The following is a 27,752-nucleotide window of genomic DNA, read 5'->3' on the forward strand; positions in this document are numbered from 1 at the left end:
AGGTAGAACTGAGATAAAGCAGTAATTCCACTTACTGAAAAGATAGTTACCAGATACTGGCTAAAATCTTCCTTTTGCAGGGAATCTAGGTATTCCCAGATTGCTCTGTAAGGGGAAGATGTGCAGAACTGAAGCAGATCACAGTAACTACAGTTTGAAGTCCCAGTTAGTGTAAATGTGTCAGCTCAGGTTAGCACAGAGAGTGTTTGCACACACACATCTGTAAGCACAGATCAGCTTTGTAAGGTGGTTCTTACCAGTCAGCTGGCTAAATGCTGATGTCATCACTTTCTTATCTTTGCAGGTGCGTCTGCGGGACAGGAAGGACTCTCCTCAGTTGCTCATGGATGCCAAACACATCTTCCCTGTTACCTTCCCATTCAATCCATCCTCTCTGGCTTTAGAAACCATTCAGATCCCAGCCAGCTTGGGCCTGGGCTTCATATCACGTGTGTGATCCCCAGGATGTCCTGTCAGTGTTAGATGGAGAACCAGTTGCCTGATGTCTGTACCTGTTCAAACATAGTGAGCCACTAAACCCACATTTTTCTGAACAAAAGCCTGTCTAAGCCCAGGTGTGTAGTTGAGGTAGCTGGGAACTGCACAGCAGCACCACAGGCTGAAGGCTCATAGAAAGATGTGCATTTGTGCTCATTGATCACTGCATTGATGAGGACATCACTGATTTGTACGTGTCCAGAGTATGGAAATCGGGCTTGGACAAAAATTGTGTCTTCAGCTGTCTAGAGACATTTTTAGATCTTTAGTAACATATTTAAATAGTGTAAATTAAAATCCATATGTAATCTTCTCGTAGGTGGGGACCAATAGGGACAGTCACAGTCCTGGACATGGAAGACTTGAAAGTAAGGCATTTTGTAGTAGAATACACAGTCATGTGGGAACTTGTTACATTTAATTTGTAAAAACGGAATGGAAAAACACAAACTGGCAATATATAAAGTTATTTCTTAAACCACTTCCTCATTTATGGCAGTTTGACATAAATTGTAGTGATAAGTCCTATAGCTCACTATATGCTCTAACTTAGGTGTTTATTTGTTAGAACTGTGGTTTACCAAGCAAACTAAATCACTGCTGCATATTCTGTTGTTTTAAATGTATGACAGTATCATACTAAGCACTAAAAATAAGACACTTCATTTTTTTGTTGTCAACCTTATTTACAGTCTGTTGCAGTCTGTTGTTTTAACTGGAATTTTGCACATTGTATCAAGTAACACCTGTAGAGGAAAATGGTAACTAAGCACAAGTAGCACACTGGAAATTACACATTTAGTTATTTTTAAAAATAGTTAGCTAAAAATACAGAATCTTGAAGCAAAAGATCAGAAGTCAGTAATGATTTTAGTATTTATTTAGGTTTTAGAGTCTGTCTAATGTTGTTCTTTGTTTGTAGACCCCAGAGATGACAATGTGTATTTTAAGTATAATCTCTTGGTTCTTTGCCACTTAAAAAAATAATAACAACAGAGAAAAGTCTTCTTTCACACTGGAATATGAGAGGAAAAACTTTAATAGAAAATTTCTGCAGTAGCCCAAGGCTCTCATTCTTAGAAAGGTTGACTAACAAGAAAGTTAAGTAGGTTTTGACTATGATGCTGTCACTTGACTATGATTCATGCTGATTTAATGGTTGGAAATCAGAGTGCATAATGAGAAACTGAGTTATTTTGAATGTTGCACATTTTACTGGAAAGATTTTTCTGTCTCACACGTCTTGGATCTGCTATATAAAACTCACATTTCACAATGTGAGGCATATTGGAGCGTGGAAGCCTCGCTAAGGTTCCAGTTCTGTGGTGGATGGCTCAAACATAGATGTAAAAATAAAGCCACACATGTTGCTCAGTTGCATTGTGCAATATTTTTAATGTATTATAATAATCTGCATCTTAGTGTTAACATTAATTTATTTTACAATATTGATAAATAACCTAGAGGTACACTATTAGACTGTTTGGTGCTCCTCTGTTTGCCTGCAAATTCACAGAGAAAAGATTTGCTGTTAAGCAGACTGAAACATTTCAGTTTTGTTTTACTTGAAAGGCAGACGTGCTGTTTGTATGGTTGCTAAAATTGGAAATAAAGACAACATAAACTTTCTCAGAATCCTTTGAAGATGCTCCTGTCATCTTGTGTTCAAATGTCCCATATTACATTTGATGGATCATGCCAGTACTTCCAAGAATTTATACTGCATTGTGAAAGGGTTCTGAATGATCTTTGCTAAAATGATTGAGGTTCTTCTCTGCACCAAATACCAAACACTTCTTTTTCAAAGGTTACTTGATTTCTGAGATTCTGGCTGCTGTGAAGTGGCTGCAAATAAGGTGTAAGGTCGTTTTCAGACTGTCAGGTACTGTACTTGTGAGAATGTAATGGCAAAGCCTTCGCATCCAGTAACAGGGTTAGAAAGAAAACACTGAGAACATGCTGACCTCCCAATTTTTTTTCTCCTATTGAAAAACAAACAATTGGCATTACAGTATGTTCATACTGTAAATCAGGAAATGTATCCACTACTTAAGCGTTAGTGTTTAAAATGTATGCCTCAATGTATTTTTGTTTATTTTTGAAGTTTGTTTACCTGTAAAAAGCCTTATTGTATTGTTTCCTTAAAACAGTAGTGTCTAGTAATTTATAGGTATCATCCTTAAACTCAGTGGTTGGACTGGTATTACTTTTATATCACATTAAAAGTATATGCTGCTTGACATGTTTTAAAGGAAAATATTTTTGAGTTGGAATAGATGTGTAGTTGGTAATTCATCTAACATTTTACATGGCAGTATTTTACATGCACTTTTCAGAAGTAAAATTTTAGTGTGAGTGTATAATATAACTTTCACCTTAGGACTAAAATCTCTTTAACCATGGAATATAATGCAGAATTATTTTAAAAACTTTTTTTCCTTTGAATCATTGTTATGCTCTTTTAATGTGGACATATCTTTTATATTTTAATTTATTATCTATTGAGATGATAGATTTTATCAGATGCTGGAAAAATACTTGTCAATGACCCCTTAGAAAGATATACAGTTATTCTACAGATTTTGCACAATAATTACCTCATTCAGTTTAGTGTATTTTTATTCCAGTGATCATTTTATTCTGATGTTTAGGACACAGTCTTCTATCCAAATTTTGAAAAATAGCTTCTCACACTCCAAACTGGGATGGAACATAAAAGTGCTTAAGTCAGTTAACTGAGATTAATCTATTATAGGGAAACGTAGCATCAGCTTCATTGAAAGTGGATTGATATTCAGCAACATTTGTTCCCAACTTGGAAACACCAGCAATTGCAATTTGAAGGTCTATATGTAATTTATGATTTAAACTGAACACATTTCAAATACCATACTAAAACTATGAGTAAAAACTTGGGTTTTTTAAGATGCTGATACTTCATGCGATGAGTAAAAGCCTTTAAACATAGGTTTTCACTTGATGCCACTACAGTACATAGATGAAAAACAAAACATTATCAGAATTACCTGAGCTCTGATCTGTTGTAGTGTCTGATGTTGTACTTAGTAAATGTATGCATCATAAAAACTGTAGCCTAATAGCTATCACTGGAAAATGTCCAAATAAAAGTACAACTGTACAGTTTGTTTCAGGGTGTTTTTGGTTGGTTGGTGGCTCATGAGCTGTGTGCTGGCATAGACCCCAGATGGTCACAGGGTTCCCTCTGCCTCCACGGCAGGCTTGGTGTTGACTGCCAAGGGAGTTGGTTAAAATCTGAGGATGTGTAAATACACACCCAGATAGCAGCAGTGTGCCATAAACTGCTGCGCATATGGGAGAATGCTTTGTTCAACATAACCCAGTTCTGGTTAGGGTGTTTTGTCATCTAATATTAACTGTTCCTGAAATAAAATTTGAGTAACTGCACTAAAACATTCCCTTGTGTGCTATGGAAGCTCCTCGTGTCAGGTGGGGAGGGCTGGTGGCTTTTGGCATGTATCCACCTGCTAAAACACAGCACTGTGCTTATTCAAGTCTTCTTCCTCATAAAGGATATTCAACAGTAGCACCTGTCAGCGCTTTAAACCTACTAAATGCACTCAGAGTTGTTAATTTTTATCTTATTCTGAGCTTTTCATAGAAACTCCTTTACAGCGCTTTGTAGGGCGGTGATTAATGTTTCTGTTGGTTTTCTCCGCTGGGTCAGGACTGCTCCCCGGGGACCCTCTGGCAGCCGCAGTGTCCATCCCTCCGGGTCCCTAAAGGTGTGTCCGAGGTGTGCCAGGACGGTGAGTGGGAGCACGGACAGAGCCGCGATCCTGCTGCCCGTGCCGGGCTCAGCGGGCAGGGCCGGGGCCGGGCGGGGAGCGCCGAGCGGGGCAGGGCCGCTCCCCACGCCCCGGGGCGGGGGCCGGGCCGGGCCGCGGCACCTGCGGGACCGGGCAGCCGCGGCTGTGCCCCGATGGCGCTGGCCGAGCTCTACACGCAGGTGAGCGGGGCTGGGCAACGGCCCCGGGCAAGGGGCTGTGAGGGCTCCGCCGGAGCGGGACTAGGGAAGGGCCGAGGGGAACGGGCCGTGCGGACTCTGCCGGAGCGGGAATGGGGCTGGGAAAGGGGCTGGGGCTGGGAAGGGCTTAGGGCAAGGGGCCGTGCGGGCTCTGCCGGAGCGGGGCTGGGAAGGGCCCAGGGCAAGGGGCCGTGCGGGTCCCGCCGGAGTGAGGCTGGGGAAGGGGCCGAGCCAGAGCGCTTGGTGCCCGCGGGCCGTGGGCACAGCGCGGAGCCGCGTGCGGGACAGCACACCACAGGGCACCATGGGGAGACACTTTGAGAAAAGCACTCCTTTAGTGAGAGTCTCGGCCTCTGGGAGCAGGTCTCGCTGTTCCAGCCAGCGATTAGCGGCGTGAAGGTTTAACTGCCCTTCCCTGGGCGCTCAGGCTCGGAGCGCCGCGCTTTCTCTTGGGCAAATATTGAATGTGTGCGGCGGAGCTTGGCTCTAAAGCAAAGATTCTTCCTCCTTAACGCGCCCGCTGAAACTTTTGCACAGCTTTTCCCTCTTCTCCTGTAGTCACCGGAGTGTTGTGACGTATCGTTTGTTTGCTTAGCTTTAAATAACAAACCAACAGGGATATATTTAGTGAGCCTGCCCCTTGTCCATTGCAGCAGCAGCTGCTCCCATGGAGCTGCAGGGCTGGTGGGTCCTGCGCTGCTGCGCTCGGAGCCGCTGGGAGAAGGAGCGCGGCTTTTTTTCCCAGGAATGCTGGACAGGTGAAGGGGGGAAGGAGTGCGGGTGTAACCTGACACGGAAATGAGCAAACTCCCGTCTGTTTACCTGCGAGGCAGGGTTTGGAGACAGCCAACTCTCTAGGCTGGGTGCATTTGCCAATGGAGGCTCCTGCGACTCCAGGGGCCTTTCCTGAAGAATCAGTGCTTTTATCGCATTCTTCTCCCTCCCTTTCTCGTCCTTGACCTCGTGCAGTTCATTTTCTTGCATGGGAACACACTGTGTACCCCTGAGGCTGTTTGGTGGTGATATTCTAACTCACAAAAAATAACAGCAAACAAAGAATTCAATTTAGCAAGCCTTATTTGTAAGCCAGGAGGAGATCAGCATAATGTAGGAATGATACAAATAACAATTTATAGTTGGATAAACATGGAAAACTCAAATGTAAAGCTAATTTAGCCATGTCTTTCATGTGGCTATTAAATAGATAGTTGAGGACCTGGGCCTTTGTCCCCTTGGTCAGATAGATGAAAACATTGCCATTACAGTTGTTTGGGGTTGTTTAGAAAATGTCTTTGTGATTTTGGGTATTGTGTGAAAAATGCCATCATGCTGAAAGCATCAGCAAGGAGGTGTCATGGAAGCAGCTGAGGTTTCCATGGTTGTTCATCCCCTGATGAGCACCAGGGTGGTGTGTGGCTCACTAGAAAGGTCAGTGTCTGTCCTTAGAGATACTGAAAACACAGCTGAGCAGCACAGCCTAACTCACAGGATGTTCTTGTGTAAGTCTCTCCTACCCTAATTTTTTTGGTGGTGATCTTTAGGGTTAGAATTAAGGCAGCTACAGCTGTGCAGTGCAGCTTGCAGGGACCTCTGCAGGCACCCACCGTGGTTCAGTGGGGTTCTTGGGGCAGAGACACTCATGTTCTGGGGATCTACTGGAGCTTCCAAGGCTCCTTCCAAACTGAAGAGGAAAAAAAGTCTTTTGTGCCAAAACTAACAGTTGCAGCACAAAAAGGAAAGGGAATACAAGTCCCCAAGGGATCTGTGGATCTGCGCACACTCCATGAAATGGTGACTTAATGTTAATTTTTCAATTAAGCAGCTGCAGCAATTCTCACAGGTTTATTTAAACAGCTTGTTTCATCTGGCCATGAATATAGCTAGGGTGAGGGAATTAAGGGAAGGGTTCTGGCTATCAAAACAGAAAGATGCTGGAAGAGTATATATTATAGTTTCTTGTGTGAGTAGGGACAACAATGTCATTTTGTCAAACCCTGTCAGGATGAGAAGGACACGCTCCACATCAGTAAAGTAATTCCCTACTCCCGAGGTTTCCAGCTGTGTTATATCTTTTAAGGAATGTTGTTTCCCATAGCTTCTCAGGCAGAGCATTTAAAGAAGTTGCTTTTGCTTCTGCATTTAGCTTCAGCATAGGAGAACTAAATGGTTCAAACAGCATAACTTACATTCAAATATTTTTTTCAAATATCTATGCTTCAGTGGATTACAGATACCTTGCTGGGATGGAGCTAAAGTATGCCAGTTGATTGCTTGTAAAGAAAGAAACCAGCCAGTAGTCTTTGAAGTTTGTCCTAGAGCAGGGAAAGATGTTTGGAGGTTGCTCTTCAGTCCCATTAGAAGAAAGGGACCTGTGCAGTCTTTCTTAGGTATGACAATGTGCCTATGGCAAAATGCATTCTGAGTTCAGTGTCCTACCCTTGAATTCAGGGAAGTGATTGTCCATACCTGATTGTCTGAATTCTGGTAATGAGATGCTTTCTCTGGTACTTGCTTATTTGAACCCTCCTAGAAGCAGGGTCTCCCCTTTAAGTGTGTTTTATTCTTTGTTCAGTGTTAGAGGATTTGAAGAACCTGGCAACAGTCTGGCCCTTGCTCACCTTCCTGCATATTGTGTTCTGCAGACCCTGCTTTGAACAGGAGCAGAATATGCCCGTCTGAAATTAATGAGTCTGCTTTCCTTTTTTATTCTTTCATGAAAAATAACAAAACCACAAAAAATATATCCTGCTGTACAGAGCTAATAATAATCCCCAAAAGTCCTGGAATGGGGTTGCACTTGATGATTGAAAGGTATTTTTTGATGCTAGTCTGGCATTGTGATAGTAGCTAAGCTAACTATTGTCTTGTTTTTCTGTTACAGTACAATAGGGTTTGGATCCCTGATAATGAAGAAGTTTGGCAGTCTGCAGAAATCACAAAAAACTACAAAGCTGGAGACAGCTTTCTCCATGTGCAATTAGAAGATGGAACTGTAAGGAGAAAGGCCTGAATTATTGTGGGGTTTGCTGAGATATGTTTATGCAGAAACACAGCACTCACCCTCCTGGGATCTAAATAACATGTACACGTTTCCCTTTTTCATCATATTGAAATTGGTACAGTACACACCTGCTGCCCAAAATATGAGGAGTGCAATTCCACTGTCTGTATACATGACCATGGAGAGCATACCTCAAAGACTGCTTTGGAGACAAGCCCTGAAACTCATCCTAAACTGAAGTGAACATCAGAAGTGCAGGGCAGGCATACTTCACTCTCAAAGAGCCAGCTTTTTGCTTTTTTAGTCGGTTTGTGTAAGATTGTTAATTCTAGTATCCAAGTTCTTTACAGATTTAATACTTTGAAAGCATTTCTGTATTTCTGCATTCCTGTTCCATAAAGATAAATATTAAAGGTATGATTAAATGGACTTGTTGAAAGAAACAGGAGTTTTAAACTTTCTGTAAAGAAAACTGAGATGTTGCAAGTAAGGACATTTATAGAGCTGACTTGAGTTCTGACCAGGTCTTTACTTTGATTCAGTTGCAGCTGATCTATTATTCTTATCTGTACTTGAAATATTCCTGTTTTTAAAGAGATAAACATGTGTCCCATTTATACAGATTTCAATACAAAATATTGCAAATAAAGAGAATGAGGCTTTCTTTTTCATAAGCAACAAACAGCTCCAATTCCCCCAAGTTCAGTGGGATCTATGGAGCAATGAAATAGAAGATCAGACAGGGCTCCATCAACTCTATAACTTCATGTAAAGGTAGAAGATTTGTATTTATGCAAACATAGTGCATTTTATAACATTTCAAGTAATTTTTGTTGACAGGAGCTGAGTTACCCTGTTGATCCAGCTGCTTTGCCACCCCTACGAAATCCTGACATACTTGTTGGTGAAAATGATCTTACTGCACTCAGTTACCTGCATGAACCGGCTGTTCTACACAACCTTAAAATTCGTTTTGTGGAGTCCAAGCTTATCTACACATACAGTGGTAAACTAAGTGAAATGAAGGCTTTAAAAAAAATCTTTATAAAAAAGTATTAATCTTGATTCAGTTTGCAACATGATGTGTATAATGTTTTCCTGAAGTGTATTTTAGCTCATGTTAACTGGTTTTATATATGAGTATAGACTTTGTTCATCAGCACATTGTACCTAGAAAAATAATACTTTGTATTATTTTGGGAGTTGAAATAATACTTTGTATTACCAGGTGTTTCATATAACTAACCTGTGTTTTATTTTTGTTTTGTACACTTGGCTGCAGGGATAATTCTGGTTGCAATAAACCCCTATAAGCAGCTGCCAATATATGGAGATGCCATTATCCATGCATACAGTGGGCAAAACATGGGGGACATGGATCCACACATATTTGCTGTGGCAGAAGAAGCATACAAGCAAATGGCAAGGTTCAGTATGTTATTTAATGTCCATAAATAACACTTGAAGTCTAGTGGCAGTCAGTGTTAATTGTCATTTAATTTTACTGTGTATGTGCCACTGGCTATTAGGAATACCTTTGAACATGTAGCTTAATTAGAGGAGAAGGAATTCCTTAACCAACTGAGGAATTTCTAGAACCAAAACTATTTTCATTCTTGTTGAGGGGTAAAACACTGACTTAGTGAATAGCAATGACATCAACCTAGAGGTTACAACTGAGGAGGAGAAAGAGAAGAATAGATGTAAGATGGAGCTGATGTATGAGACTTGGGCCCAGCTGTGATTTCAAACATTGTTTCATGTGTGTAATTCCTGTTTTTATACATGCCCTTTAGACATGTCTGACATAAACTGTCTGATTATTTGGTTTTAGAAATAACAAAAATCAGTCCATTATAGTCAGTGGAGAATCAGGAGCTGGAAAGACTGTGTCTGCAAGGTACACCATGAGATACTTTGCCACTGTGAGTAAGTCAAGCAGCAATGCTCATGTGGAGGATAAAGTACTGGCATCCAATCCAATAACTGAGGTAAGTTTGGGGGAATGTCTGTCAAGTCTGTACTCATCAGGGGAAGAATTCTGAGAGCTTCTGGGAAATTTTGTTTGAAATCTTCAGGGATGCTTAATCTGTCTGAGTTGGATACTTAAATTTGAATTTCAGCCTCTGAATGCTACTGATGGAAAGAGGTGGTTAGCCTCAGGAATGCCTGGTCCTGTCTGATTTACCAGTGGCCCTTTGGAGGTGCTAGTTTCCCTAATTAGAGGATGATGTAACAATATTGAACAAGCTGATTGGTTTTATTACTTGGACCCTTATGCTGGAAGAGTATACTTTGGCTAATTTTCAGTTTATGTCGCATTTTACTATTTGATTTGAGGCTTGTCAGAATGTAAGTAACACAGTTCCAGTGCTTGATCAGAGATTGATCCCTGAGCACCTTTGATTTTAGAAACTTGTAGTTGACTCAAGTTTTGACAAAGTTTGTCTTATGAGAGATGTGAGTAAAGCAAATTGTAAAAGTTTATAATTGTTGTAGGCTGTGGGCAATGCAAAAACCACACGGAATGATAACAGCAGTCGGTTTGGGAAATACACTGAAATCAGTTTTGATCGGAGTTACCAAATCATTGGAGCTAACATGAGAACATACCTGCTTGAGAAATCCAGAGTTGTATTTCAGGTGGGTAAAATGAAGTCTAAAATAGTCAATGTCAATATAGCTCCTGATGCACTATAGTAGTTCTATACAGAAAATATTATGTGACGTTCTGAAGAGTGTATCCAATCAGCATTTGATTTATTTTTTAACAGAAGCTAATATTATTTATGATAAGTTACTTTATTCCATGGTCTTCCTTGTGTTAAGTGAAGAATACTTCTCAGGGACAATTCCCTGAAATAACTGCAATAAATATTTGGGAAATCTGTAACTTGTGGTTACAACAGTAACAGAGACCAATTTTATCTGGAAAGGAACAGCATATACGGGGCAGAGAGAGTCTGAGTAAAAAAAAAAAGGCTGAAAATTTATAAGGCCAAGGCTTATTTCATGTGACTCACTTCAATGTCATGGCTTATGATAATATACTAAAGAAGGTATTTAATTTTATAAAGGGGTTTTTACAAAGGTTTCTTTTTTAGTAGTATTGTAACTTTTAAAGTACACTGAAAAATACTTCTGTGTATCTTCTGCCCTGAAGGATGGTCTGGAAATGGAGAGGTTTTTGAGTTCCCACAGGGCAGTGTTTCAGCTGACACTCCTACACATCTTTTTGTTACAACATTTGACAGTTATTAGTAGATGGTTGTTCAAGCTGAAGAAATTATTAACATCCTTGGGGAAAGAACTATGCATATTGGCAGTGGAAATCAAGTATGCTTGAATGTATCACTTTCAAAGCTCTTGCTAAGATGGGCCATTTGAATAATAAGCAATTTCTTTGCTAACCTATGTTGCAGCAGAATTTAGCCTTCAGTTGTCATTATCACTTTACAGTATGTTGAATATCAGATGTTTTCCAGTTTGTTTCTTCATTTTGTTTTTATTTTTTTTCTGTGGTGTTGCTCTTTGCTTTATTTTACAGTCAGAAAATGAAAGGAACTACCATATATTTTATCAGTTGTGTGCATCTGCTATGCAACCTGAATATGAACATCTTAAATTGGGTAGGTCTCAAGAAAATAACCCGCTCTTCAGTTTTGCAGTGCAGCATTTTAAGGCTTGGTTTTCAAGTGCTGGGATGTTTAGTGCATTACAGCATAGATCTCACAGCCTTAAAACAGGACCTGCATTTTAAAGTCACTTAGCTGTTAATCCTGCTGGTTTTGAACTTGGTAGCAAATCCCTGGAAACTCAGATAGTTCACAATCAAGTACCTGAGTGTCTTTGGAAATCTTATTCTCATACTTCCTGTAGTGACAGATGACAGCTTAGAGACTTGATTCATTCATCTACAGAGATGCTGGGAGAAGCAGAATGTAGGCGTATGTCTACACAGTCTCCATTCCAGTTTATTTGTTAGATGGATATTAAGATATCTAGGAATTATGAATTTGTGTCAGCTTAACTGAGCTGGGCACATGGATTTCCCTCAGAAAAAAGAGGACCTCCAGCTCGTCACTGAAACATTGTCATCTGACAGCATCTTTAGGTTTTTTTTTGTGTTACAAAAGCTTTAACAAGTGGCTCTCCCCAGTCCCTAATTTTTGCAGAATTACAAGATTTGCTTCTTTTCTACAGGAAGTGCAGAAGAATTTAACTACACACGAATGGGTGGCAGCACTGTAATAGAAGGGGTTGATGACAGAGCAAATATGGTGGAGACTCAGAAGACATTTGCCTTACTGGGTAAATTCTTGGGGATACATTTTCAGTAGGTTTTTTTTTCCTGAAATGGGCAATGGTTTATTGTTTCTGAAATATCCAAAATGTTAGTAGTAATTACCAAAATAGTTTTTTTACAGCTTGTCCATTGTGGTTGGTCTGTTTTTGAAGTGCTGGGTAAGAGGAATTAGCAACTGGTGTTAATTGTTACTGGTCAGAAGCATTGAGGGCTGGAGTCTTCTTGGCCATAAACTAACATGCTGTGGCAGAAGTGGAATTGGAAGCTTCTTTGCCCCAGTAAAAGCTTATGTAAAAGCTAAATCAGACTTGAGCTGGCACTTGGGGAGGTACAGGAACTTATGCCCAATCTATCATCAGATCAGACAGGCAGAAAATTGGCAGAACCAAGGATTTGCATCCTACTCTGCAGAGATGCTGTACAATTCTTGGCTGCACAACAAAGCAAGTAACCCAGCATTCTTCTGCTTTAATTAATTGTACTGTTTCTGTGTATTTCAAATAATGAAGGAATGGTTTTTTTAGGTCTGAAGAGGGATTTTCAGATGGATGTTTTTAAAATGCTGGCAGCAATCCTGCACTTGGGCAATGTGGAAATAGCAGCTGTTGGAGATGAAAGATCATCCATCAGTGTAAGGAAGTAGCTCATTCAGATACCAACATTTTCTATTCTATTTTATGCCAGAAGTGCTTTAGCAATAGTTTCTCTCCTATCTGGGGCTCAGAGCAGCATTAAATCTGGTGTACTAAGCTTGATTGATTTCTCCATCTCCATCTGTGTGGAACAGCAGTGAGTGTTCACACAGATGCTGTTCTGTGCCCAGCTTCAGAAAGTCTTAACAAAAGGCAAAGTGTGACTGAGAGTACTCCATATCCAATTGATCCACAGCTGCTGGAAAATCCTTTTTGAAACTCTCTGCAGGATGCAGGAACCAGAGCATAGTCAAAGCTGCTCAGAATGTGTCCCAGCAAGCTATGCAAGTCTGAAAGGCAGCACCTAAAAATAGACCAAAGTAACTTTCTTTCAGTGTCTTAATCCAAAACATCTCATCCAGTCCAAGTTTTTCTCTCCTATATCAGAAGTTCTATCCAGTATTATTTGCTTTAGCTCATCTTGCTATTTTGCCTGATGAAGAAGTAAATGGAGTCCCTCACCTATCTCAAAATAAAAATCATAGTTTGGTGGCAGCAGCACAAGGATTTCACTTTCTAGACAACAGTTAAAGAATTAAATGTACCCTAATAATATTTATTGATCTTCTTTAAAGATGGAAGATAAACACCTCAGTATATTCTGTGAGCTTCTGGATTTAAACTGTGACAAAATGGCCCGATGGCTGTGCCACAGGAAGATTGTCACCACCTCCGAGACCGTGGTGAAGCCCATGACGAGGGCCCAGGCTGTCAACGCCAGGGATGCCCTGGCAAAGAAGATCTACTCCCATTTATTTGACTTCATTGTGGAAAGAATTAACCAAGCTCTGCAGTTCCCTGGCAAGCAGCACACTTTCATTGGTGTTTTGGATATTTATGGGTAAGAATGTCTCTGGAAACAGAGTGCCTTTTCTTTGGAGTAGATAAAAAGGCACTTTTTGTGCTGGTAATGAATTTGTTTTACTAAAAAGTCATGGTCATGTAAGTTCTTTAGCACCCAGATTAGTGGAAATCCTCTGCTACAATAAATACGATAATTTTTTTGTGAATGAGGTTTAAATTTAGGTTCTGATATGATACTTTTGGATCTAACTCTGGATTTTTAGCTTTATTGTCTGGTAACATTAGCTTTTAGAGAAGTTTTGAAATTCCTTAGCATCTTCATTAGTCTTACCATTAGTTAATTATCTTAGAAACATTAGGATATCTCCAAAGAGTTTCAGGGATGCTGCCATTTGATTTTGATGTCAAAGGATTTTTTTTTCTTATTTGAATTGTGTTTCAGATTTGAAACATTTGATGTGAACAGTTTTGAACAATTTTGTATCAATTATGCGAATGAAAAACTACAGCAGCAATTTAACCTGGTATGTTCTTTTTTTGTTACAGTTCTTTATCTTATTTTTCTTCGTGGTGGGGTATTGGTAAATGTTGTTTGTGCTTGAGTGATGGATATTTCTGGATAGTGACTATCCAGTAAGAAATAAAAATACTTTATTTTTATATGTAAGCATAGGTATACATATATATAAATGAAAATTTAGAAGTTTATTTTCTTACAGACATAAAATATACTCCAAAATGTAACTTTTTCAATCTTATGTATACAACAACTATGCACATGCAGACACTGTATTTTCCCTTAATTGTAACCTTCTTTATGTTTTCATAATTTTTGCAAATCCAGCATGTCTTTAAACTCGAACAAGAAGAATATATGAAGGAAGATATCCCATGGACTTTAATAGACTTTTATGACAACCAGCCTGTCATTGACCTTATTGAAGCTAAAATGGGAATTTTAGAACTTCTGGATGAAGAATGCTTGGTAATTTAATATTTGCTCACTTAAAAAAACCCAACTGTATAGGTTTTTACATATGGAGCTTGTAATCCATATTTCACCCTTTTCAATGGGAAATAAAGAATTTTCTTCAGAAAAGGAACATTAATGTTTGTCCTCTATTTGGCAATCTTGACTGTAAATCACTTATTCTATTTTCTCTTATAGTATTAAGGACCTAAAGCTGGATCTCAGAATTTAGCTGGAAGTAGGGCAGCAGCTCATCCCTGTGGGGCAGTGCAGGACTGGAGCAGGCTGGGCAGGAGTGCAGTGGGATCCTCATCCTTCCTCACCTCCTGCACTGGAGGCAAAGCAGCAGTCTGCTGCTGCTAGTCCTGCTCCAAGCAGGAATTTGGACTCCTCACTCTCCAGGGGGTTCCTCCACCAGTATTTTTTTAAATTTAGTTAGTCCACAAATCACTGTTTTTGATACAAAACATTGTGGATTAATACAATCTTCTTTCCAAAAATTATTTGCTACTGGTGGGTCTGAAGAGACAAGAACTGGTTATCAGGCCTTGTAATTCACTGTATGCAGAGTGTTTATTGACATCAGCTGCTCTGCTGCTCCAACAGTTTGTTAAAGAGATTGCCCTTCTCATTCTTACAGTTGCCTCATGGAAAAGATGAAAACTGGCTTCAAAAGCTGTATAATAATTTTGTCAATAAAAACACACTCTTTGAAAAGCCAAGGATGTCAAACACTTCTTTCATCATTCAACACTTTGCTGATAAGGTACAGTGTAAACAACCCAGTATTGTTCCCTGTGTTTCTAGCAGTTGCTCATTCAGAAAAAAAACCAAATGTAGGAAATAAGATCTATTAGCCACACCTATTTGGAACTTCTATAAAATTGATTTCCAATAGTGCTATTTGTTTATTGGTAATACTGCCTGTAACATGACATTTAAATGTAAGAAGTCTTAAGATAAAGAATTTAAGAGTATAAAAATCATCAACATAAAAAAGCAGAAAAATAATAGAATGTATAAATGGAATGGTTATCATTATAGCTCATACACATTTTAGTCTCAGTTATTTATATTTCAGATGTAGTATTTATTCCTTTTTGGTGCCTTGATTTGAAATCATAGAATAATGAAGAAAGGAGGAAAGAAGTTCCTAATGAAGGCAGAAGGATTTGGATTTTGGCAGTTTCTCCTGCTTCTAAATTTGCAGGATGCATGTGTGTAATCCTGAGATAATGGAATTGGGAAAAGCAGAGTTTCAGCCATCATGTTGGAGATTAATAAAGAGCTCTCGGCTTCCACAGCTGGGAGAGTAAAAATTGTTTTGCCAACTGTTTGTTTATGTGTTGCTGAAAAGTTAATGATTTCACCTGTTTGCACAGGTAGAATATAAATGTGAAGGATTTCTGGAAAAAAACAGAGATACAGTACACGAAGTTTTGATTGAAATCTTGAAAGAGAGCAAGGTTTGTGACAAACAGTAATGACTAATCTTCTGAATACCTGATTTTACTGGAGTTAATTCATTTTTAATAGATTGAATAAATCAGTCTTATTTTGTATTAATTTATTTAATATTATAGAACTGTGTCTTTTTACCGTCAAATAATATACAGGATGAAAAAACACAATGTTCCACTTCCTTCATATATGTGTGTTTACTTTGCTAGCTATGTTGGGGTTTTCTTTTAATATCACCCTTCGAGAGCATTTTGTAATCCTTGTAGCTGAAAAACTTTTTTTTCTCCTGTAGTCATTACATGCAGCTTTGATAGGTGGTTTATCATTAACAACTGCCTTTGTTTATTCTTCAAAAGAGATTAAGAGAATGCCAGGGCAAGGAAAACATCAGATGTCTTATGTGTGCCTGCCACTTCCCACCTGCTTGTCCCTTTGAAGTCTATAGCCTTGAGACTTCAGGATTACTCTTAAGCTAACTTCGTCTGACCTGAAAACATATTCTTAATTTAAATTGCATATTGTGAAAACACAGCCTTAAGTGCTCTTATTTTTAGATCTGCTCTGTATTTATGTCCATATTTGCTTATATTGAAATAGCTTGTGCAGGCTGCTTTCACAGATGTTGAGTTCTGTGTGTGAAATGTGTGAGTGCTTCACAATAGACTCAGAATCATTGCAACTCTTTTTTCAGTTGTTGTTTGTTTGATACCCAGTTCAAAATCCTGCAATACCTGGCCTACGTATTAAGGGGTTTGCATTTTATGGTATAGTAAATGTAATTTTGATTAAAATGATGCTGCAGTTACCCAGTGTTTAACTCTGGTTCTTTCACCACACTTTTAGTTTCATCTGTGCACAAATTTTTTTCAAGACAGTCCAGTGTCCATCTCACCTTTCAGTTCAACTATAAACGTCAAATCTGCCAGACCTGTTCTGAAATCACCCAACAAACAGCTCCGGACCACTGTGGGCAGTAAGGTACCCCACAGACCTGCTATTCTGTGGTGTTTGCACTTTCTGGGAAATGCTGGGCAGTCTGACACTGGGTTCTGTCACTCTTCATGGGGAATGTCCAGTTTTCAGGACAGCAGGAGCCACAGAGCAGTGCTCCAGGTCTGGGTATAAGAGGTGTGTTTATTTTATATATGGGAGGCTGTTGGGTACAGCCACAGTCTTCAATTTCCTGCATTTAAAACCTGAACCCTATCTCCCAGTGTCCAGCCAAAACCTAACAAATAACTAAAACACTAAGATTTGACTTTTTACTGAAATGTTTCATTAGCAAAATTCTTATGTCTGCTATTTTCCAGTTCAGGAATTCTTTGTCTTTGCTTATGGTGACACTCAATGCAACCACTCCTCATTATGTGAGATGCATAAAGCCAAATGATGAGAAATTGCCTTTTGAGTAAGTATGTTAGCTGTGCTCAGCTGTGGTTTTCTGTATCACTGTAGTGGTGTGTCAGCAAGCTAAACTCTTACTGTGGAGAAACTTCCCATACAGAACATGGTTTTCCTTCCCAGATAGCTGAATTTGAAAAAATATTGTCTTCTTACAAAAATAAAATGTTTAAGTGTCATTATTGTTACCTTAAAAATCATTTAACCTAATAATTTTCAAGTTAGATACTAGTGCTTGTGCATTTGTCAGAATATTTTTAGGGTAAAGGTTTTCCTCCTTTGGTTTAAGTTGATCAATATTTTGTATAGGTGTGTTGCCCTTATGCAGTATGGATTAACCCCAATTCATATTTAGAGAATAAAAACCTCTGCCATTTTCTTTGTGAAACTCCCTTTTATCTGCAGAAATATTTAAAAGAGCTTTAGAAGTCAGAAAAGGTGTGAACACTGTTGAACATAGCCCCAGATTTTCCCCCAACTTTTATGTGATTTTAACGTTTTAATACAGTCATATGTGGCAGATAATTTTCATAATTCCAGATGGATAGCCACTAACCTGTGAGCAGGAGTGAACTTTGATGCAGCTGTTGGTCTCTTTTTGGGCAGACCTGTGGGAGCACTCTGGTGTCAGTTTTACAACTTCCCGCTGGCAGGCAGTGCACTGACAAATGAAGTTAAAGCCTTTATCATATATGAGTAGGAGGGAAGAGGCCAGCTTTGATTCTAAATTCAATCTTTTAAGTGTGTTAGCTCATTTTCTTGTAGCCAGACAAAATCTTTCCGTGCAAAACACGTTACTGATGGTATTATATCACTATCACTGCAGTGAGATCCCATGATCCTGCAGTGAGGGCAGAAATAGCTTGGATAATGTACAAATATGTCACAATTAGACTAGAAGAGTGCACCAAGAGCTTCTGAAAGAACACTGTAGTCATCTGCCAGCCACTGGGGTCTCTTGGCTAAAACTGAATTGACACTGGTAGTGTGCTCTGTGGGCATATCAGCTCTGGTCCAGAGCAGGAAAGGGACTTTCCATGCCTTGTGTTTGTAGTTTTGAACCCAGGTACTAATGAGCAAATCCTGGTTTATTCATAATGAATGGGCTAAAGAATAACTAGAAAGTTTCTTCCTAATGGGTTGCTGAGGGGATTTATTTCTGTGTATGTTTTGTGTTGAGAGTGGAGCTATTCTTTACTACTTGCTGCTATGAACTGTCACAGTTAATACTGAAAGGAAAAGGGAATTTTAGTGAGATAAATAAATACAGTCTTCCTTTAGTTTTGAGCAAGAAACAGAAAACCCAGATTTTTCAATATATTTTTCTTTTTTGTATGTGGTATGAAGTAAGACACTATATAAGGAGCAGGGAGCTTTGTGTCCTATGACCAGAAATACAAATCCAGTTGGTAGAATGATTCTAATTATTACAGCATGCCAAACCCAGCAGAAATGCAAAGTATAACACTGCTTTTTTTTAGGTTTGATTCCAAGAGAGTTGCTCAGCAGCTGAGAGCATGTGGTGTTTTGGAAACTATTCGGATTAGTGCACAGAGCTACCCATCCAGGTAGGGATAGCAGTGAGCCCCCATGCCAAAAAACATCTACTTATCTGTTAATGAAATTAATTTGTTAACTTCTGATTTTCCAGGTGGACTTACATTGAGTTTTTCAGCCGTTACAGCATTCTTATGACACAGCAGGAACTCTCCATAAATGACAAGAAACAGATTTGCAAGATTGTTTTGCAGAGGCTGATCCAGGTTGGTTTGTCTACACCCACCAATAGATGTATTACAGAATCTATTAGTAACAAAAGTCTCTTTTGTCAAAGGTAGTATCTCTCCTCAGGCAGGAAAGGTATTTACATTATTGCTGTTTTTCCTGTTTTGCTGTGCTGTACACAGGCTTGTGGGTCAGTAACCTTGTGCTGTGACAGTCATGATGTGACCACAGACAGAGAATTTAGCCACTCTGTGCTTAATATTGTCACTTGCAAAATGGAAGAGATCCTGTATTTATAAACCAGTAAACAGTAAATGGTATACATTTGTCAAGTATTACAAGCACAAGAGGGATTTTGATGGTGGAATGCAGCTTACTGAAGAGCTGTTCAAAAATTTGCTATTTTGCACATTGCTTCTATTTGTTAGGTGAGCCTGTGGTGGTGAGGCTGGTCCTGGTCAAGGGCTGAGCTCAGATTCAGGGATGTGTGACACCAAACACAGGCACACTTGCTGAGTAGCCCTGGCACAGGTCAAGGGGGAGAGCTGGAACCTGAAAGCAGCCTCACCTCGAATTTTTGCTCACACAGCTCACTGGTTCCAGGCTAGAAACCTGCGTCAAAAGTTGCTGCTGAGCCCATGGAAGCAGACTTGTAGGAGGAGGTGAAGAGGTTGCTTTTAAGGCCTTGATGATAAGTCCAGAGCCTCCCTTTAATTTTAGATCATGAGTGTACAACTTTTGATGTTGTTCTGTCTCTTTCCTGCTAAGTGGGTTTTCCCCCTACATACTCCTATCTGCATAGCAGGCAGAGAGGATATTCTTATGTAGGAAGATGGTGTCTTGAAGCAGAGCTTGCCTCAAGTGACAATTTATAAAAGGAAGAGAATATCTGGTCTACAAGAATAAGCTAAAAACTTAACGTACCTACTGTTTTCTCTTTCAGGATCCTAACCAATATCAGTTTGGGAGAACAAAGATATTTTTCAGAGCGGGGCAGGTGGCTTACCTGGAGAAGCTGCGCTCGGACAGGCTGCGGCAGGCGTGCACGCTGCTGCAGCGGCGCGTGCGGGGCTGGCTGCAGCGCCGGCGCTTCCTGGCCCTGCGCCGGGCCGCGCTCACCGTGCAGCAGTACTTCCGTGGGCAGCGCACCGTCAGGTACCCTGCCTGCCCAGGGGGCTGATCCTGCTCCTGGCTGGAGGCTCACAGCAGGGACAGCTAGTGCCCCAAGGGGAGTTTTTATCAAAGAGCACTTCAGGTTTTATCGCCAGCCAGGGGCTGTGTACAAATCACAAATGGGATGGGACTGCTGGGAACGTGCCTTGAGCTGTTTTATTTTCCAGCATCAGTCTCATTCCATGGTTATGACAATGGGAAGATGCCAGCAGCTCACATCCCAGGCAGCGGACCAAGACTCAAAAAACTTACTTTAAAAGTTTTTTGACCAATCACACAAAGCAAAAGCACATTGACAGTAGTTCTATCCAATCACTATAAGCACACATACCTTCAGTTAAAACAATGCTTGCTTATTTCAAATACAATACCTGCTTGTAAGCCTTAAAGCACAATGCACAGAGCTCCATTATTAAGCTTAGAACTTCCTAATATCTCTCTACATATCCTTTTCTGCAGCTTAGGGAGTTATTCTAGATCATCGTTAATACACAGACCATTGTTCTATTTGTCCTTACTTTTCTACTTCTTACATAATTTTTCTGCTCACCAATCTTATGTCCACTACTTAGCTCTAATCACAGTTCTGCTGTCTCTGAGGCCTGCTTTTTGCAGCTTTCCCAAAACCCTCTGCTTTTAAGGATTCCCACAATTGTATTTCCATTTCCTCTTGATTGTAATTATGAAATTGAACGTGTTCAAGTTATTCAGCTGATATGAGAGAAGTACCCCAACAGGTTTCCAGCATTGTCTGCCAGATCCCCAAGAGGCCTGTCTGCCTGTGAGCTCAGTCCTTAGCTGATAGTAGATGGCCCAGTTGGGCTTTCTGCTGAGCTTCAGAGCCAGAGAGGAAATCAGAGGTGTATGGATTAGCATGGACAAATTATTGCAAAGAAAGTGCACCAGGCATTGACAAAGCAGACTGAAAGATGGTTCTGTGTAGGCTTGGAGGTTTTTATAAAGACACCATCAGAACAAATGCTTGTGGGTACGTTTAAAAGTTGTGGATAACTCCCTCTCCTTCACTTTGGTTGAAGAACAAGCTCTATTTTTGATAATGGATGCCTGGTTTTGATATCTTCTCTTTTGTGTATGTGCGTATGTAATTTGACTGACCAAAGCAATGAGCATGAGAAATCCAATGTGACCTAAGTAAATTTTATTGTCTTTTGAATTAAGGCAAGCTATAACTGCAAGAAATCTGAAGGAAACATGGGCAGCAATAATCATTCAGAAATACTGTCGGGGTTACCTTGTCCGTAGACTTTGCCAGCTCATCCATGTGGCTGCTGTGACAATCCAAGCTTACACGAGAGGATTTCTAGCAAGAAAAAAGTATCGCAAGGTACAGCCTATCAAACTTCTTATTTCGGTAACTGGAAACAACTTGTGCTCTGTAAAAAAAATGAACACATGGCAGTTATTCCCAATACTTTACCTTTTGCATGTCTGGTTCTCGTATCTTCTGCTCTGTTTTTTGGTTTTTCACCAAGATCTCTGTCTGGTTTATGCTGGATGCAGACCATTTACTGTGGTTACTACAGTGGCTCAAATGTGTCTGCAGTCTGGATATTTCAATATTTTGATATTTCAATATTTTGATATTTCCCTGAGCTGCATTGTCCTCAGCAGTGTGTGTAGACTCACAGGCTGTTATAATTGCTGTGGATTGAGCCAATTACAGAGGGATGCTGATCCTTTGTTTTAAAGATGCGTGAGGAGCAGAAGGCTGTGGTCCTCCAGAAATACGCCCGTGCGTGGCTGGCCAGGCGCAGGTTCCAGAACATTCGGCGCTTTGTGTTGAATATCCAGCTCTCATACAGAGTTCAGCAGTTGCAGAAAAGGATAGAAGAACAGGTGAGGGGAAGCAGTCAGCTTCTGATTTGTACTAAGTTTTTTATCCTATCTGCTCTAGTCAAAGATGTTGATTTGAGAAGACAGGAGAATATGTAAGGGTTATGGTCCTTTAAAATAAACTGCTAGGCTTGCTACGCCCAGGGTAGAAGGAACCATCTAGGGTTTCCTTGTATTTTTATGTTAATTATGCAAATGAGAAGAGTCTGCAATTACCTTTTTGGTTTTTTTACTGTTTCTTAAGTCCATCCAGTCTCTGGATGAGGTTGTTAGTGTTAGGAAGAAGGATGTGTGAGATATTCCTCTGGTACAACATGTTTTGTAACTTCGGGGAATTCAAAATTATGTTTATTGTGCAGCTTATTTTTGAGAGCCATTCCAGCCAAATCATCTTTAAAACGGTAGTTTTAATCTAGTTGATGGAAACAGTCCTGTGTTGAAATAATCGTGACTGATATGGGATAGAGAGCAGAAGTAGGTCAGAATTTTAAACTCCCTTTAAAATTCTATGGAACAGTTTCAGTGCATTTTTCTGTTCCCTTTTATCCTCTCCTGCTCATTGCAGAGTAAAGAAAATCATGGCTTGCTGGAACGATTGACCAATCTGGCTTCAACTCATATGAATGACGTGGATACAATTCAGAAACTTGAATCGGAACTCGAAAAATTAACTGCTCAAAAGAGAACATATGAAGAGAAAGGGAAAAAATATAAAGAGGACAGTGAGCAGGTAAATTATAATTGCCATCTGTGTGCTTTTATTCTTAAATAATGTTTTCAGTTACTGGATTTATCAAATGCATGATTTGAGAGTTTCTAAGTAACTATACTCTTTTGGGGGGAGGCAGCAGGGAAGGAAGAGACTCCATTTATGCTTCATTAAATGTAAGATCTTCTTAGACCTCTTTCTTCCTCCTCTGTAATTTGTATATTTTGCTTCCTTTTTGCCTGTACAGAAAATCTTAAAACTTGAGAATCAGAATAAAGAATTACAAGAGCAGAAGGAGACCTTAGAAATAAAACTCCAAGAAAAAACTGAGGAAATGAAAGGTACAATAACTAAAGGGAGTTTCAAAGGAGTTATAGTGGGGTAAAGTCAGTTTTTCAGCAAAAGTAAATTACTTTTGTTCTAATAAAAGCAATATAAATGCTGAAATTGTAGTAAATTGAAAGTTGGTCCTTCTCTTGCTTTGAATGCATAGCACAAGTGTGAAAATTCTTTTTATTTAATAATTAAATTAAATTTGTTTTTTTCAGTAGCAGGACCTCTCCTTCTCTTACATGTCCTTTTTCATACACATGTATTCCTTCAAACTGTTGCTTCATCCTTGCTTCCTTTAATACACTACTTTTAGGAATCTAATTTCAAAGGACACAGGCAGCACATGAGATCAAGTGCACTTTAGATGAATAATTGCACAATTTAGTGCTTCAGAATCTTTTTGTTTCTATAGCATTACTTAATCAATGTACTGTGATAATTTTTGAGACTTGAGAGAGTAATTTTAGCCTCAGAATATGGTAAGGATTACTTATTAAAACAAAACTTCTCATCATGGTTGTGCTTTTTTAATAAATGGACACAGTTGTATGAAGGTCTTTGAAATATTAATTTTTTTTTGACAGAGAAAATGGATGACCTCACACAGCAACTCTTCAATGATGTACAGAAAGAAGAAAACCAGCGAATGTATGTAATCTGAATTTTATTTCTTTGAAACAGCATTCATTTTTTCTCTTTCCCTCCCTTTCTTTCTCCTTCTGCAAATGTATTATGCTGACATCAGTAATGAATCTGTCCATGTTCTTGGGCATTAGTGCTGGTACTGAAGTACTTCATGCAGAGTTTAGGAAAAGCACATCCTTGTTTGTGGGTGAGTCATATGCAGGAAATCAGACTGTTCTTGCTTTTGCAATTTGTCTTTTCTTGTGTTTCTGAGAATTAAAAGGCAACTCTGGTGGTAATGGTTTCTTTGGAGATGTCCTCAGAATTTGGTCAGGAGTGGAAGAGCAGCTGATGGCCACACCAGTCAGAACTCCTGAGAACTGAATATGGAAGGACAGAATGGAAGGATTCAGTGTGGGGGAAAGACAGTGTTTGTAAAGGACATTCAGTTAAAAATACAAAGGAAAAACTTTTTTTTTCCCCTTAGGTATTTAATTTGCAGTAAAAATCCTGTTATTAATCAACAAATGGCTGTTGCTTTCAGCATGCTTTTCTTGGATCAAGTGTTTATTTCCCAATAACTTTTCCAGTCCAAGAGAGAGAACCTTCAGTACCAGAGAAGTGCTGTTCTCTCAAGTGTGAAGAGAGCAATCAGTCACTGCTCCTGAGGGCTGGAAGCTCTGTGGTGCTCCAGCTCAGTCTGAGTTCAGCTGCCAATACCTTCATACTATATTAAGAGGATTTCTTTTCCTAGTTTTTCTGGTTTGCTCATTACCTGTGTGATGCTGGAAGCCGATCCAGCAGAAATATTCTGGAAACTGTAAGAAACTGTAAAGGAAAACTAAATATACTAAAACTGTAAGAAAATATAGGGATGTTCTCCTCCCATTATCATCCATTATGTGTGTGGGTTCTGAGGATGTAGAATGGCATTTTCAAGTAATTATGGTTCATTTAAGTGTTCTTCAAGGAAGCATGTCCTTCAAATTAAAACTAAAACAAAGCCCACTTTTTCACTTAGGAATGTAGATGAATAAAATTACCTTTTCATTGTGTGCTTTAGGATACTTGAGAAAAATTTCCAAAACCAGAAGCAGGACTATGAAAAGGAGATTGAACTGCTCAAGGGAGAAATTAAGATCCTGAAAGAAGAAAAAATTCAGCTACAGCAACAAATTCAGCAAGAAATTACCACTCAGGACGGCTTGAAAATGGAAGTAGGACAGCTTACAAAACAAGCACAGGTAAAGCATGACTCATTTCATTTGGGAGTCTTTGCTAGAGAAAGCAAGTGGAGAATGTGCATGTTTTGCTTATAGATTATCTTCACTAATTTTTTTATTTCTAATCCATTTTTAGAAGAAGCTGTAGTTAATAAGCTATATTTGGTACATCACTATATTGCATTAATTTCCATGTAGTAGACGATGCAAGTTAGTGCTTGCAGTAATAAGTGCATGTTTTCAAGAGTAATTGTGCTTTAATATTTATAAATTTGAATATATACGTCTGTTTTCCTTCCATTTTCCTGAGAAAGTATTCATTTCTCTGAGGATTTTCCATACATGTAGTTTATAAACTGAACCTTAAATTAGTGTAAAGTCACATTTTTGTTCTCTGAGTCAATTCCATGGCACAAACATTTTTTTTTCAGTATCTCACATTACTGTTCTGCTCTGGTGCCTGAGAACCAGATGCTTTAAACACAACACATTTTAAGCTTTTCATCATATTAACTTGTTCTTAATTATAATTATGATTTAACTGATACTCAGCCCTTGTCATTTACTCCTTGTGTCAGTATATAATTTCTGTTTGATTCAGAAAATACCCGAGTTGCAAAAGGAAATTGAACTTCTTCAGACACAGAAACTGGATGTTGAAAAGCAGGCCCACTCACAGAAGAGAGAATTGAGGGGTAAGCTACATACCAGATAGTGCAGAGAATTCCTAAGTGCAGTTGAGCCAGGCCAGTTTAAATTGGTATCTTCAATGTCAGCTATGACAGAACTCCAGTTCTCTTTCCCATCCCATGGTAGTTTGATCCCATACATGCATACTTATATATATATATGTATATACATATACACACAGTGTACAAAGTGTACAAAGTGGTCACTGAACACTGAGATCTGGGGTACCCCTTTGAGGAAACTCTGAATTAGATATTTCTCCTTTGTGTTTAGAATTAAATACTAATGTTTAAACTTCATCTAAAATTTAAACTTCACTTAGAGTTTAACAAGTGACCCAAAAATGTGTAAACTATACATTATCTAGTTTTCATTCATTCTGTCCTTTGTGCTAGGTCCAATAATGTCAAGTATGCTTAAATAACTTGCTGGTTTGGGTTCTCTTTGGAAAAATGTACTTAACAAGCACTACTATTGTGAACTTTGTTTAATGATAATGTCAAAGAGCATTTTTTGTATTTGCAGCATTTAATGTAGTAACCTAGCACAAGAAGATAAATCATGTGTACAGCTCTAGGAGTTGCCCAGATTCAGAGCAGGAAGATGTAACTTTGCATTGAAAGGTCAGAAAAAAACAGTATTGGTGATAAATCAACCTAATGCTCCTACATGTCCCAAAGTAGAACTGAGTCCCTCATGGCATTCCTGTGGTAGATCAGATATATTTACTGAGTACCAGGGAAGTACCTTGTTAGATTTAGGAAGAGGATGGTTTGATCTTTATGATGAAACATGCAGAGAAAATAATGAATTTTATAAACTTTGTGGGGTTTTTTTTTTCCAGAAAAGATGTCAGAAGTTACAAAGCAGCTTCTTGAAAGTTATGATTTTGAAGATGTAAGAAGCAGGTAATTTTGTTCTGAGGCATCTTCAAAGAAAGCTTAAGAAATACATTGTGGTTATCTGCACACTAATGGTTCTGCCTTGCATTCTAGACTCTCTACAGAGGATCTGGAACACTTAAATGAGGATGGAGAACTGTGGTTTGCTTATGAGGGCTTGAAAAAAGCCACAAGGTTAGTTCAGTTCTTCAGTGTTTCCAAAACTCCAAGCTGTGACCTAGAAGTTAAATCAAAAGATCAGTGGGTAACAAATTTTACAGTGCAATACTGAACTTCTGTTAAGGAAATGAACAAATGCTACATTATATGATGAGCTGAGCAGTTTAAAATCAGTTGAATAAACTACCAAGCTAGTGAGATAAGTGTGGATGTGTCAGTCAGGAAAATGTGTTTCCTCTGAGATATCATGCATAACTTTCAACTCCTTTAATGCACAGGTGATGTAATGGAATATCTCTGTGTTAATCACAGTACTTTGTTTTCACTTTGTATTAAATTTGACCCATTTAATCAAGGTCGTTCTGCATCTGCCATGTTCTTTCTCCTTTTTGTTTTAACAGAGTATTGGAAAGCCATTTCCAGTCTCAGAAAGAAATATATGAGAAGGAGATTGAAGGTTTGAACTTTAAAGTTGAACATCTTAGTCAAGATATTAATCATCTACAGAAATTATTCCGAGAGGAAAATGACATAAACGATGGCATTCGGCTGGAAGTTAGCAGGCTGACTTCAGAAAATCTGGTAAGGTCCAGGCGCAGAAGTACAACCCAGATGTGTTTGTGGCTCTCCAAATATTGTGGACATGTCTTTGAAACCTCAAGGCTCAAACAAATGGGGCCATGTAAGGCAGCACATCCCTGAGGCTCCTTCCCTGCCTGCTGGGGTGGTGTGTAAGGAGACAGCCAAATTTTCTGTCTGAGTGTCCAGCCTGCTGGGGCAGCCTCACAGAGACTTTTTGCCTTATTATTTGCATAAACCTGATTTGAGATTTTTCTCAGAAGCCTCCTCAGAGTTCTGAGGCTTTCCCCACCAGAGGGCAGCTACACATTCCGAAACCAGCCACAGGCACGGCTGCAGAGCCTGACACCTGGTGCTGTGCAAAACGGTCTGACACAAGGAACTCGTGCTGTTCCAGAAGATGCCATTCTGAAAAATAATCGAAGAAATGTTTTCAAAACAGAGTTGCAAAAATTGAAAATAAAAGGAAAAGTTATTTATGATATTATTTTTGTAACTGTTTTATGGAATGTTGAGGGGTTTTTTCACTGTTAATTGAACTAGGGAAATTAAAGCCATAGTGTAATTTCCTTTAAACTAGAACAAAACAATGGTAGCAGTGGGAAAGTCCAAGAATTTGATTAGCTCAATATTTAGTTTTTA

At 39.1% G+C, this 27,752-nt stretch overlaps 2 protein-coding genes across 2 annotated transcripts in view; both read left to right on the top strand.

Annotated features, from left to right (window-relative positions):
• Positions 1 to 3,932, top strand: part of MYO5A (myosin VA) — a 101,261-nt gene extending 97,329 nt beyond the window's left edge. Inside the window, 1 exon segment of the mRNA XM_030955065.1 lies at positions 305 to 3,932. Coding sequence (XP_030810925.1) covers positions 305 to 457 — 153 coding nt within the window. The 3' untranslated portion in view covers positions 458 to 3,932.
• Positions 3,933 to 4,416: 484 nt separating this feature from the next.
• MYO5C (myosin VC) overlaps positions 4,417 to 27,752 on the top strand; it is a 32,581-nt gene continuing 9,245 nt past the window's right edge. The window contains exons 1-29 of the mRNA XM_030955177.1: positions 4,417 to 4,486; positions 7,386 to 7,496; positions 8,346 to 8,511; positions 8,788 to 8,932; positions 9,340 to 9,496; positions 10,005 to 10,148; positions 11,053 to 11,134; positions 11,709 to 11,816; positions 12,336 to 12,442; positions 13,079 to 13,344; positions 13,750 to 13,831; positions 14,152 to 14,292; positions 14,918 to 15,043; positions 15,660 to 15,743; positions 16,582 to 16,716; positions 17,049 to 17,146; positions 18,621 to 18,707; positions 18,791 to 18,902; positions 19,808 to 20,019; positions 21,217 to 21,382; positions 21,748 to 21,894; positions 22,457 to 22,621; positions 22,848 to 22,941; positions 23,518 to 23,581; positions 24,621 to 24,801; positions 25,382 to 25,475; positions 26,315 to 26,378; positions 26,466 to 26,546; positions 26,933 to 27,113. Of these exons, the coding sequence (XP_030811037.1) occupies positions 4,460 to 4,486; positions 7,386 to 7,496; positions 8,346 to 8,511; positions 8,788 to 8,932; positions 9,340 to 9,496; positions 10,005 to 10,148; positions 11,053 to 11,134; positions 11,709 to 11,816; positions 12,336 to 12,442; positions 13,079 to 13,344; positions 13,750 to 13,831; positions 14,152 to 14,292; positions 14,918 to 15,043; positions 15,660 to 15,743; positions 16,582 to 16,716; positions 17,049 to 17,146; positions 18,621 to 18,707; positions 18,791 to 18,902; positions 19,808 to 20,019; positions 21,217 to 21,382; positions 21,748 to 21,894; positions 22,457 to 22,621; positions 22,848 to 22,941; positions 23,518 to 23,581; positions 24,621 to 24,801; positions 25,382 to 25,475; positions 26,315 to 26,378; positions 26,466 to 26,546; positions 26,933 to 27,113 (3,627 nt within the window). The 5' untranslated portion in view covers positions 4,417 to 4,459. The remainder of the gene's footprint in view (positions 4,487 to 7,385; positions 7,497 to 8,345; positions 8,512 to 8,787; positions 8,933 to 9,339; positions 9,497 to 10,004; positions 10,149 to 11,052; positions 11,135 to 11,708; positions 11,817 to 12,335; positions 12,443 to 13,078; positions 13,345 to 13,749; positions 13,832 to 14,151; positions 14,293 to 14,917; positions 15,044 to 15,659; positions 15,744 to 16,581; positions 16,717 to 17,048; positions 17,147 to 18,620; positions 18,708 to 18,790; positions 18,903 to 19,807; positions 20,020 to 21,216; positions 21,383 to 21,747; positions 21,895 to 22,456; positions 22,622 to 22,847; positions 22,942 to 23,517; positions 23,582 to 24,620; positions 24,802 to 25,381; positions 25,476 to 26,314; positions 26,379 to 26,465; positions 26,547 to 26,932; positions 27,114 to 27,752) is intronic.

The sequence above is a fragment of the Camarhynchus parvulus genome, chromosome 10 (genome assembly GCF_901933205.1).
Source record: "Camarhynchus parvulus chromosome 10, STF_HiC, whole genome shotgun sequence".
NCBI lineage: Eukaryota > Metazoa > Chordata > Aves > Passeriformes > Thraupidae > Camarhynchus > Camarhynchus parvulus.